Source organism: Lygodium microphyllum, chromosome 2 (genome assembly GCF_053477565.2).
Source record: "Lygodium microphyllum isolate KBCC chromosome 2, Lygodium_microphyllum_v1.1.10, whole genome shotgun sequence".
NCBI lineage: Eukaryota > Viridiplantae > Streptophyta > Polypodiopsida > Schizaeales > Lygodiaceae > Lygodium > Lygodium microphyllum.
In genome coordinates this window covers 55,938,912-55,951,740 of record NC_141136.1, presented here as the reverse complement: position 1 = coordinate 55,951,740, position 12,829 = coordinate 55,938,912, and the positions used below count along the sequence as shown (strand labels likewise).

The 12,829-nt window shown below is 41.1% G+C and overlaps 1 protein-coding gene across 4 annotated transcripts in view; it reads right to left on the bottom strand.

The window, feature by feature from the left end:
• Positions 1–7,285: 7,285 nt before the first annotated feature.
• FIP37 (FKBP12 interacting protein 37) overlaps positions 7,286–12,829 on the bottom strand; it is a 206,356-nt gene continuing 200,812 nt past the window's right edge. The window contains exons 14-16 of one of the 4 annotated variants that reach the window (XM_087693729.1): positions 9,418–9,473; positions 9,119–9,313; positions 7,286–7,665 (exon numbers count right to left, since the gene is read on the bottom strand). In XM_087693729.1, coding sequence (XP_087549855.1) covers positions 9,149–9,313; positions 9,418–9,473 — 221 coding nt within the window. In that variant the 3' untranslated portion in view covers positions 7,286–7,665; positions 9,119–9,148. Of the gene's footprint in view, positions 7,666–7,843; positions 8,936–9,118; positions 9,314–9,417; positions 9,474–12,829 lie in introns of those variants that run through there. The other 3 variants (XM_087693724.1, XM_087693740.1, XM_087693737.1) reach the window with 3 other exon arrangements.

The window sequence follows — 12,829 nt, the reverse complement described above, 5'->3', positions numbered from 1 at the left end:
ACACTTAGGGCACATCAAGGGCAGGACTTTCAAACCTATCACCCTAAGTTTTGCACCGCACCTCCAATGACGCACGAACTGGGTCCTCAAGTGTGGGACATTACCAAGGGCTTGCCCAAGGTTAGACCCATCTCCCAGTCCCACTGGCACGGGCACCATGCACTGCACAGTGAGACAGACACACCCCCTAGGAAGTGCACAACTTTTCTTGCAAGTTATGTTCATGTTTCCAAAACTGGCTGCTTGCTTGAAGAAGATCATCCACTACATCCTCCAATGACAAGGAATTTTTCCAAGAGACAGACATGACTCCATTCCCACAACTTTGAAGCTTCACTGCGAAGGTCTAAAGGGCTCAATAGACTTCATGTTGCCAAACATCCGTCTACTGATGGCTGCCATGACTGAACCAAATCAAGCAGAAGGAAACCCCAGTGATGGATCTGCCATTGGCATAGATCTTGGAACCTCATCGTCCAATGATCCATGCCCAACGCTTCAAGATCTACGGATCGCTTATTGATTCCACAAGCCTGAAGACCTTCAACTCAAAACTGAAGACATTATACTCAAAGACAAGGATCTTCAACCACAGCCATGGATTTTCAAAGCAAACAGCGTTTGGGGGGTTTCTCCAGAATAAATCCCTCCAATACCATCCTCCTAAGGGATTGCTTATTGCTTTAAGCGTTTCGGATACTCACAGGACAACCGGCTACCTAAAGGGGCGCCACAACAGTGTGAAAGATGCCAAGTATCTTCATGGAGCCTAAAGCACGCCCGAATCTCTCCTGGTCATCGTCATCAAACCCCATCACTTCTCATTCACAAGCATTAGTATCATCTACCCACCAGTTCCACCTCGCAACACCATCATCTATTCCACTACCTCCCACCACAGTGCCATGGGATTGGCACTTGGCTAGGAGGGGGGTAATGTTTACCACAGCACAGAGGAGCAGGAAATGGAAAAAAGAAAATAGCAAAAGGCGCAGGACAAAAAAAAGAAAAAGGCACCTTAACTGGTAACCAAACCCTGGAAAAAATTAAAGCACGGGCATGACCCTCAAGAAGTCTTAGAGTCGCCCCAGGAGAGTAAAAGAGTAAAAAGCGCACCATTAAGTGTGAGAACGCTCTCATATCCTTGTAAGAGAGCGCTAGGTTCACTCCTGTGCAAATTGTATGCATTAGTTGGGAATAGGATAGACTAGAACGGTGGGAAATGAGAAATGGGCCTAGGCTAATGGTCAGCCATGTAAAAAAGGGGATGACCGCCCATGAGAAGTAGGGCATGTATATAAAGTTGAAAAGTGAACGAGAAGCTCATTCTTGTGTGTGGTCAAAGCTTCTTCTTCTTCTTCTTCCTCTTCTCTTGTTTCTTGCCTCCTTGCTTGTGCTTGAGAGAGGAATTGAGAGAGTGTGAGGGAGTGAGGGAGAGATCGTGTGAGAGTGAGGGATCTTGGAGAAGAAGCTCTCCATCTTCTCTCTTCATCTTCCCTTCCTCTCTTCTCTTCTCTTGTCTCGCGCGTGGCTATGGAGGATGGAGCTCTTGGGAGAGGGATTGAGGTTGCTTGAGCTTGCCTCAAGGATCGTGGAGCTACCAGTGTGCAAGAAAGAGGAGGGTACTCCATCGAGGAACAAGGTAAGCTCACTACACCCGTAAGGTAGGCATTGCGCGTCGGCTATGTGAGAGGTAGCCATGGCCGCTCGGTTCAAAACACTTGAGCAATAAGTGGTCCGTAGGTCTCGGGGTAGAGCTCGAAGCTCCCCTCCACTTCTTTTGAAGTGCTTGCTTCCTCTTTAACTTTGCGCTTCTTCTCTTCTTCAAGGAGTGATGCTTTGATGTCTACCAACTTTGGATTTGGCGTATAAATTAGTATGGTGGAGACATTACCAAATTCTGGAGGAAGACTCTTCAACAAGACTCCAATGCATATTCCTTCTTCCATTTTTAAGTTAATCCCTGCAAGTTGAGTTAGTAGACTTTCCATATAATTAAGGTGAGTTGCAAGGGATGTATTAGCCTTCAAAGCCAACCTAAAAAACTCAATCAACAATCCATATTTTGAGGATTTAGATTGGGCATTGTTATGAGATGTATTACATGTGTCTACATGATGGATATAATTGTTATCAGGCTCAAGCTTCATGATTACTTAGGCTTTGTCATCATTCTTTTGCTACACTACCACCCGCAAGAGTAGCATATCTGGGTCTCTCCTCTTGGCCATTAATTATCAACCAAAGACCCTTCTTCATTAGGATCAAATTGATCCTTGTTTGCCAAAAGTGTGGAAGCTCATTCCTTTACAGTGACATGGCAGTGAATCTTTCCCTATACTGGATGGTAGGAGCAGCAACAAATCAGCACAAAAAATCTTGGATCAGACCATTGCTTGGATGTGTCAAGAGACACAATTGCCAAGAAGCACTAATGAGTATCAAAAGATATTATGCTTGTTAAGCTTGATGTTGAACTTTGATGGTTGAATCTTCCCCTCCTTGTTTGCTGATTTGATATGGCAATCTTACTAGAAACTGAGTGATACAATAGATCAAAGTGGCCACGGAATGGTTCAACTAAGAGTGAGAAAATAGAGTAATAAATGACCTTGGGTGAAAATGGCTATGGTTGTCTTTTATGGTTTCCTTCTTTGACAATTTTTTTTTACTTATGCCAGCTACATAATATAAGGCCTCACGAAGTCTACATACATAATAAAAATAACTGTCATTCACATAACTAGGTGGCTGCTCAACATAAACTTCTTGTTGTAACTCTGATTTAGTGATCCATCGAGATGATTTTAACGCCACTCAGTACTCTTTCAAATGATACGAGGTTTACTGCCTAGACTCTCTCAAGTCCACCTTGCAACAAAAGGTATTGGTTGTTTCCATGAGAATGGACTCGAATTTTGCATTCTAAGTAAACTAAGATCGCCTATTGAGGTTCACTAGCATTGGTCTTCAAGCAACTTCTTGTGCTAGATTGCCCAAACCACGATTCATATTGCACTTGGTTCAAGGAGAGTGACAAAGGATTGTATCACACTCTTTTTTTTCTCCTTTGTCATTTTATGCAATAGCAAGAGTGCCCATTAGTGTTGTCTTGTCTCATCTCCTCTTGCATGAGAGAAAATTTACACAAATTCCTAATGCATTGTAACATCAATGTATATTGTAAGTAAATGAGAGATATTTATGTACTTCCTTATAGTCTCATACTATTGTGTTGGCCTAAGAAACTTCACTAGATTTGGACTATTGTTATCTTGATGAAAGATGTATAAGTGGATGGCATGTTAAGCTATAAGGAATTGGAAAGACACATATAAATTTTCGTTCCATTATCAACAAATTTTTCTCAAGGAGTACAGATCACCTAGTTTGCAAGTTAAGAAATGGCCTTAAGCAAGCACTTAGGGAATGGTACCACAAGTTTGACGATTCCATAAACCATCTATGGAAAATGAAGCCCAATGTTTAAACATAGAAGCTAAGCAACACTCGAGCAAGCTTCTTTATTTGAAGGCCAACTAGTCAACAATGAATAAGCAAGCAAGATGATCATTATTCTAGCCAAGAATATCCTTGAAAATTGTGGTGTAATTTTTGGGTTGATTGGTACTCTTAATCACATATTCTTCCTATTGATCTTCATTAAGGTTGCCTCTCCAGTCTTTGCCAAGCTATTTCTCCAAGAACTCATAAACATTGGCGATATTCTTCTTCTTTCCAACTTCTGTAGACCCTTGGCATATGGTAGGCATAAAAGCTAAGTTGAAAGCTTCAATTTCTCTCAAATTTCTTGAAATTCTTCATCATTTAGCCATGGGACTCATCCTTGTGAAGATGCTTGGAAGAAATTGAAGACATTGAGAAAGATACTAAGAGAGCTTCCATAGAGTCAAGATTTAGGGCAAACAAGTTCAAAGCTTCAATCTCAATCAAGCCTTTGATTTTTCAACCTCAATCCAAAGCCTTCAAGGAGTAAGGATTCAAGCTTACTTGAGCAACATTGGTCATCTAGAAGCACCGTCAAGCCTTTGGAGCATTCAAGTCTTCTTCAAGCTAATGAATGAGATATTTCCCATCATTTCTTGATCTATCTCATTCATGCTCTTACTGGGATTAATGCAAGTGATTGACAGATTAAAGAAGTGTATTTTAATCAAGATTTAGCCCATTCATTGTTAGAATTGCTCTCTTCATTAAATCAAAGAATTAGTAGCCTTTGTTTAGCATATTGGCATTGTGGCATTTCCTCATTGACTTAGGAAAGCATCAATAGGAGTAAATGTATCTTTGCAATTTTTCTGAGCTACTCCCTAACCATGCTTTAGAAGAGGCACCTTAGAAAATCCATTAAAAACTATTATAAAACTTTTGCTAGTGGCTATGAAACAAATAGGATGCCATCACTCATTCGCAAGAAATTGAGAATGGACCATGAGTCCTTATTGTTAGGGCTAACCTATGCACATCAATACACCAAAGAGTCACATTGTTGACTCACTAGAAGGGGCTAATAAAAAATTATGAAGAGGTTGATAGTCTCACATGAACTATGATCAATCTATTTAGTATTATGACATGGAAAGAGTACTTGGACATCATTTCGAATTTTGTGAATGTGACATGCACATTTGAATGTTTTCCAACTAAGAATTGTGTTGTGACAAAGATGACCTTTCTCTTATAGAGGTGGGTATGGACAATAATCATGGTGGTCCATCACTTATTTGCAATGTGAGATGCTAATTTTCAAATTGCATTGAAGCATAAATGAAAAAGTCTCCATAAGTGTCTTGGCATAGTGCCACAACACCTCACATCCATCCTTCATGTGAAGGTCATTGATATTTGAGACCGGCCTTCATGTACCTTATTCAAATGCAAGCCATAATGTTTCTAGCTTTAGTCAAAGCACAAACACATAAAGAGTCAATAGTTGAACTCTCTCTCTCAACATGCAAAAAAAAATCCCAACTTGAAGCCATGTCTCCAAACATGTACATGTAAAAAAAAAGGTTAGTATGGGAGGTACAATCCTTCAAAATCCAACACATGCATCTCTATTCTATGGATAATTCTTAAAGCCGCTTAATGTGAATTCGAAAATACAAAACACAAGGGCATGCATGGATTGACATGTTTATTAGTATGGATTGCAAATCGATCTTAAGCAATGAAATTCAAAATACGGATCATGTAAAAACCAAAAAATACATGTGTTTGTCTTTCCATACAAAATGAAATGTAAAACTACATTTCCATGAGAGACTAGATTGTGCATAATAGTAATGTTGATTCAAGTAAGAAACGCTTGCATGCTTATAGATATAAGATTAGTGAAGCTATATCAAAATTGTAGTGTGAGCTTCCAGTGGAATCCTACACTATCTTTAAGATACTACTCCTTCAACCATCCATCATTCATATGCTCTTTTTCTTACATGCCCCCATGCCCACAGTGTGTGCGTGCGTGCGTGCATGTGTGTGTGTGTGTGTGTGTGTGTGTGTGTGTGTGTGTGTGTGTGTACACTTGCATGTATGACCAATCTTGTTCTTTTGTGCAATCAATCAATATCTCCCTTTTGCTCAAGGTTTGCACTATTAACAAATTGAGTTATCACCTGTGTTGAAGGAAAATTAATAAAGTGCATTATGAGTGAATTTGTCAATGATAAATAACACACTTTTATTCAAAAAAACAAATTCTCTTTCAAAAATTGAAAGATACCCCATCCCCCCCCCCCCCCCCCCACACCAAAAAAACCTCCAAAACCCCTTCCATAACTTCTAAAAACTTTTTAAACTTAAAAGTTGCGTCTTTCGAAGTCATTTGAGCCATATACATGTTGAAAGTCATCATCCCCCAACCCTTTCCAAAGGCGCCTTTGCACCCATGTATTTGTATACAATAATGTCTCTCCTCATCTCGTGTGTGTGCAGTTGCATACATCCATGTGTGAATGCCTCCCTCTATTCCAAAGACATCCAACATTAAAAACATGGAGTGCCTATTTAGTCACATGCACATGCATCATGACTTTCTTGCATACACGACCTTTTTAAATGTACCAAACCTTTTCATAGACAATATTAAATTGAAAAACACATAAATCAAATCATATGATGTAAACTAGTTTCCGTATCTCAAATCCTCAAAACATCATAAAATAAACCCTTGCTAATCCCAATTCGATAGGATAGGGAGAGTAACCCATCATTATTTTCATTTGTTGATTGCCAAAACTATGCTCTTGCTAATACCTCTAGACATTACCGTTATCACATCATGAAATGAACAACAATAAACAAGTACTGATTTCCATAATGACATCTCATACGTACTAAGATAAAATTTCTAAAAGGACTGTGATTAGTTCCTCTATTCCTTCCATTGATTATACCATAACAACTAGGTTAAACTTCATGAATAATGCTAGTTTAGCCTTATTTATTTAGTAGCCTAGTTGACTCTTTAGTCAAATTTATTGGGGAATTTTTTAGTGCAGTCTCCCTATTCTTGGCATGATTCAAAGTAGTAAATCACCAACAAACAAACACATTTTCTTTAAACCAAATAAAACAAAGAAAATATTTTGATGGATTGATGACACATGGACAACATCAAGGCTTTAGATGCAAATAGATAGTATCATCAAAGCTTGAACCCACGCACCCATTTAACTCACCTGTAAGATCTTGAACCCAAAGAACATATGTGGTGTAGGTGTGGTAAGAAGCTAGCATTATGTAGCTTAAAGAGTTCCTTTAATTTGGTTTCTTAGACATGATAACTAGGCTTAGGTTCGTATGTTCATGTTGTACATAACAATGATCAAATTGCTCACAAGCATTACATTGTTATCACATTTTAGAAGGTAGAAAATGCATTCATTAGATCCTTTATCTTCAAGTGTGAACATCTAGAAATAACAATAATTTATGTGCACACATCACACAAACCACAATAAGGCTTGACGACTAGAACATGACGACTAGAATAAGAGGGTTGAACAACTTTTAACACAAGCTAGATCGGCAAACACTAGAGATACATAGAGAGCTATGGAGAATTAGATATGTGGGACAAGATATTATGGCCAAAACTTAGTGAGACTCTATAAAGCTAACATAATATGTACAAAGTAGCAAGTACCCAACCCTTTGAAAAGCATATATGACTATTCAAGAGTAGAATAGACTATGAAATTGTTATCACATTGCATAAGGTAAAACATAAATAGTTCACTTAGGGTGAATACGTGTATTCCCTTGTTACAAGGTGTTTTCCCTCTTGCTTGTACACAAATCTTTTATGATATAAAGTATAGAGTATATCATTGATTATAAATATCATATAAAATTTGAAGAAATACTAAATTTGGATCCACACTTCAAAGGTCTATTTTGGATGCCACTAAAGTCTTACTGCAACTAGGTGATAGGTACCTAATTCTAAAAGGAAACTTTTATGTTTACACATGGGAACTTGCCTTTACCATGTACATATTTTGTACAAAGGTTTCATGATACTTTAGCAATCAATTCAATAAAAGTCGTTAGAGGATTCTACCAACTACCAACCCACTTTGAAAAGAGCATTTGAATCCTTGCTATCTAGCACAATGCTAGGACAAATATCTAAATCACCTAAAAACCATGCAAGACAAATGTTGAGGAAATCCAATCACATTCATGCATCAAAAGAGATCGATAATGAAAGTATGATAGCCATCATTAAGTAAAAGATATACTCCTATTTAAAAAAGAAACACTTGAAAAATACAAACAGTCCATTCTTGTTCGCTACTTTACAAAGCGGGCAAGGGAGACTCCTGTCCAAAAGTTGGTGAGGAGTTCATCTGTTTAGCAAGTAAACATGTCTGAGGTCATGTCCTCTCTAGTGTGTAAAGGATTGCGAACACCCAACCGCTAATTTAAGTGTTGTAGTTGGTTAAAACTTACAAAGAGGGTGTTCGTCATTCGGTTTGTAACCAGCCGTATTATTCAACCGCATGGTTTGAACTAAGCATGATCTAGTTGAAGGTAGTCTCAGGAAATCCCATTATATGAAAATTTTATCTGCCCTCAAGGAATTTAACCACTTGCATTAATAGGGCAACATTGCTTTTGTTCGTCTCTAGCATTTGCCCGGATAGATTTGTGCTAATTGCTTTTAAATCTCAAAAGACTAGGCCCTGTGAGGCATGAAATGCCATGAATTGTAGTGGGTGAGCAACATCAAACATTTTCACACAAAGTACAATGCATTAAAGTTGCTGATCTTTCGACATTTAAGCCGCAGCATATATTAACTAATACCCATTGTATGTCCCCATTCAAGGAATTCTTCGGAGTTCCTTGGTGGCGAAAGCCTCCTCTCTGCTTGTCTTGGCCATCAACCACAATCCCAAGGGCTAGCGCTCTTGTTTTTGTGACAGATCGTAGATCACATTTACAGCAAATTGATGGGCATATTTGATGCCTTGCTGCCTTGATCGAACAATAATAGCGTAGCATCAACATGCCATGAACTGTTCCATTGTAAAAATCAAGCCACAATAATAGATAGGCCAGGCACGCTGATGATATGTATGTTCATTATTGAAAACATTATTGTCTGGGGAAAGCCATCCATAAATGTTACAACAGGCAAGGCTTTCTCATACAAGCACCCAACTCTTACAGCCACTCAAGTTTAAAATTTTACCTTGGCTGGACTTTGCACACCCCTTCTGAAACTTGCAAGCCATACTGTTGCATATATCTAACCAAAAGTGCTTCTGGCATTTGAGAATACAATCCCACCTACATACCCTTCAGAAATACAGTTTCTTGGCACAAAACCTTCAATTCTTATGATGACCCCCATGTGACACACTTCTTTCTTGCGAGCTTAATGACACTGGAATGAAGAAACCTACAAGAATGCAGATGTCTGAGGCCTTCTGGAGATTCAGAATAGGCATGTGCAAAGAAGGTATAGACAAGGTGCCAAGTATGTGACTCATGAGGAACCCTTGCATTTTGACTTAACACGGCAGGCTAGCACTGCTGTGAAACAAATTTTATCAAACTCCCAAACAGCAGACCTTCAGTTTACCTGAGGGTGGCCCACCAAGGATCGAGTCTTCTATGTAGGTTCCTCGTCATTTCTTTCCTCTGGTTTTAGGCACATAGGCTCCATTGCATCATCCCCTCCAATCGCTTCCTTCTCACCTTTAAGTCCATCCATCTGCCTTTGCAGCTCTTGATACCGTCTCTCTTTACGTTCAAGTTGTCTTTGGAGAAGACTAATCTGCATATTGAAACATAGGTTCTATGTCAATACCACGTTGCAGGACTACTCACATTTACTTTCTCCACAATTTTATTTCTTAAAGGCCCAATTTTTGAACATACCATTTCATGAGACTGCTCAGACTCTTCAATCACTTCTTCCACATATTCATATAGTTCTGAAACACAAAGCCCTGAATTAGCACAATAGTCATTGATAAAATAGTCTCTTGCCTGGTCTATAGCATTACTGGACAACTTGTGTGAGAGAGAGAGTGACTTCCTAGCCTTGATGTGGACATGAAGTCCACCAACAGAGCTATTATGGACCAAGATGGTATTCTATGAGTGTCACATCCTTTGCCTTACACCTGATGGGTTTCATATGTATGTCTTCAGTAAGAGGCATAAACTTCTCATATGGACTCACAAGCACTAGAGCATTGTAGCCGGAAGTTTTGGAATGGGAGGTTTTTTACAGGTTTTGTACATAAAAAATGGTGTTGCATGAAACTTTAGCAAGAAATATTTTTATTGAAATTTACGATAGATATGTAAATTATGAAAAACTAACCAACCAGAAATATGCAAATAAAACAGCATTTGACCCCTGGATGAGGGCTTAGGAAATTCCCAAAACACAATTGAACTTGAATTAAGAGAAACGAATCATGACAAATCAATGAACCATGATTCATGAAACCACCTGCCATCATTTTACTGCAAAAGAAGAAAGTCCATAATGTAAAAACATATATAACATTCAGGTAATCAATGAATCATAATGCACGAAGCCACCTTGCCATCATTTTCATCCCATACTAGAAAGGGTATTATGCAAAAATATCTACAAAATAACTAAAGTGTGGCTGGAGCAAAATAAAACCGCTTCAAGCTATGATAGCCTTCAAACTATTTCTATTAATAATCCCACGGAGGTAAAGTACCAAGTACAAAGAACCCTATAAACAATAGCTAAGAACATCATAGATACAATGGTTGTGTGAATAACCAATCAGGTGGTGTGAAAGGTGCCGAAGCCCAAGGTCCACAGGAAGGCATCTCCTCCTCATCACCCTCTCAAAGCCACCCTACAACCTCTCCCATCTCCCATGGAGGGTATTCATGATCTCTGTCCAAATCAACAAAAGAGTTTCTATAATGGAGACATCCGCCAGATCTATCGTATGGCTGCACCTTGCAATCCAAATGTACCAAGTAATAATACTAGCAATCAGTTCCCATCTATGGTAGTGTGTTCTGGATTGAGATATGGTTTATGGCCTATCAAGTATTGTGCCCTTCAAAAGTCCATGCTCAAAAGAAACAGAGGATACAATGCTCTGTTCCTGCGCAGGTCAAGCTTGGCACGTCGTCTGTCCTTGCGCTCGCCTTCGTCCACGCCCGTCTGCCCCCTTTCGTCCAAAGCTGACGTCTGCCCCGCCTGACACACGCACCCTGTCGCCCGTACCTGCAGCGCCTGACGTCTGACATCTGCCCTGTTTCACGTCTGACGTCTGCCCCGCCTCCCGCCTGACATCTGTCCCACCTCTCAATCGCTGCCCGTCGCAGGTACCTGCAGCGCCCTGCCACTCTGCACTGCCTGTGCCTGATCCTCTGGCGCCTGCCCCATTGACTGCTCTGCGTCAGCGTGCAGGCCTGCCGCAGCCGCGTGTAAGCCACACCCGTGGTTGACCCGTTGCCCGCGGCACCCCGGTTCATCTGCGTGTGTCGGTCCTGTTCTCCGTTGCAGTCCTGTTGCTGCAGCCGGGTGGTGCACTGATTTTGCAGTCCCGCCTCTGATCAGAGAGAAGCATGGCTGGCCTGGACATGGCTTTTATTGAACAAATGGTGGCCGCTCTTGGTCCGGATTCTGATGTAGAGGAACCGGAGGATATGGTGCCGTGTACAGAGGAGATGCTGCCTGCTCCTGACTTTCAGCCTGTGGGTAAACGCTCCAAGCATATGCCCGAAGAGATAATCGGTCATTAGGATCGTTCTTATGCTTAGGTGGCCTCTGATTCTATGGATTCCCAGGAGATTGACTGGGAGCATTTGCTGGAGTTTGCCAATACGTTGCTTGGCGACTACGTCCAGCATAATCATGAAGCTTTTTCTGACGCGGGAACTGAAGAGGTTCTGGGGGCAACGGTGGATCCGAAAACGGTCCTGCGCTCTTTTTCAGTGTTTTATGACCGTGCAGTTATACTCTTCTTCACTGGCAGGATCCCAGTGCTTTCCCATATTCGCCAGTGGCTGCACCATTTACTGCAAGGGGAGTGTGTTGAGGAGATTTTTGTTGGACCTCGAGGCTTCTATGAGGTACTGCTGAACTCAAACAAGTATCGGACTGAGCTCCTGTCCAAACTACCATTATTCTTTGATCGCCGTTTGATCCATGTCGTGCCATGGCGCCCTATGGCAGACTTTCAGCGCCTGCTTCAACGTGAATGCCCGGTGTGGGTTGAGGTGGAAAATTGCCCGGCTGTTTATTGGCCATTGTTAAAGGATGCCATGGCCGTGGTGGGAACGGTCCTGGTTCCCCCAAGCCTAAGGGCAATGAATAGAAACCGTTTGTGTATGTCATGGGACACTACCAGGAAGAGGCCTGCGTGGCTGTGCCTTAATTGCTCTGGCATGCATCCTTTGCATTTTCGCTTGAAATGGGGTAACTTTGCGGGACACTGCTTTTCGTGTGGTAAATTGGGACACTTTATGGCCGAATGCCCAGAGAGGCAACCGTCTTCAGATAATGTGCATGTTGTGCCGCCCAGGGATGACATGGTGCTTGATGCTCCCTCACAGGAGGAAACCCAGCCATCCAGTGTTTTGGATAAAGGTAAACAACAGGTTTTGGGTTTGGATTCTCGTAGCAATGAATGGATAGAGGCACGTCCCAAAAAAGGTAAGAAGTTGGATGCTGCTCTGCCGAATTCTAGGCCTATTGTGTCACAGGATTCAATGCGCACGTATATGCATAGGAAAGAAATGTCCTCTTCACAACATGCTACGCGTACTATGGTTCCTTCTACTCCCCGTAATCAGTCTACGAGGAAAGTATATACAGACAGTCCCAAGGGCCCGCCTGCTAAGTTGGCATTTGATTCTAAAGGCAATGTGATTACACCCTAGGATCGTCGTTATTCCCACGCCATCCCCAAGACAGTATGGGTCGCTCGCCAGTATGGGATACATCATGCCTCTCTTTGTCGGCGGCGTCGACATGCAGCGGAAGGCTTACTGGCTTTGGTTCGTTCGCTACTGGTGGATACCCCAGATGATGATTTTCTATTATCACTGGCGCAACGTTTGGCCGATCTTATTAAAGAATTTCAGTTGAAATCCTATGAGCAAGCCAAATTACACAATTTGACTGACAATTTGCAAGATAATGCTTGTCAGACTCATAAGTTCTTTCGCGCCTTGCATGCTTCTCCTGCTCGAGAAAATCTGACCAGACTTCAGGATTCAAAAGGTCGCATGGTCACTGATCCGCACACCATTGTCGATATGTGTAGGAATTATGTTCGGGATC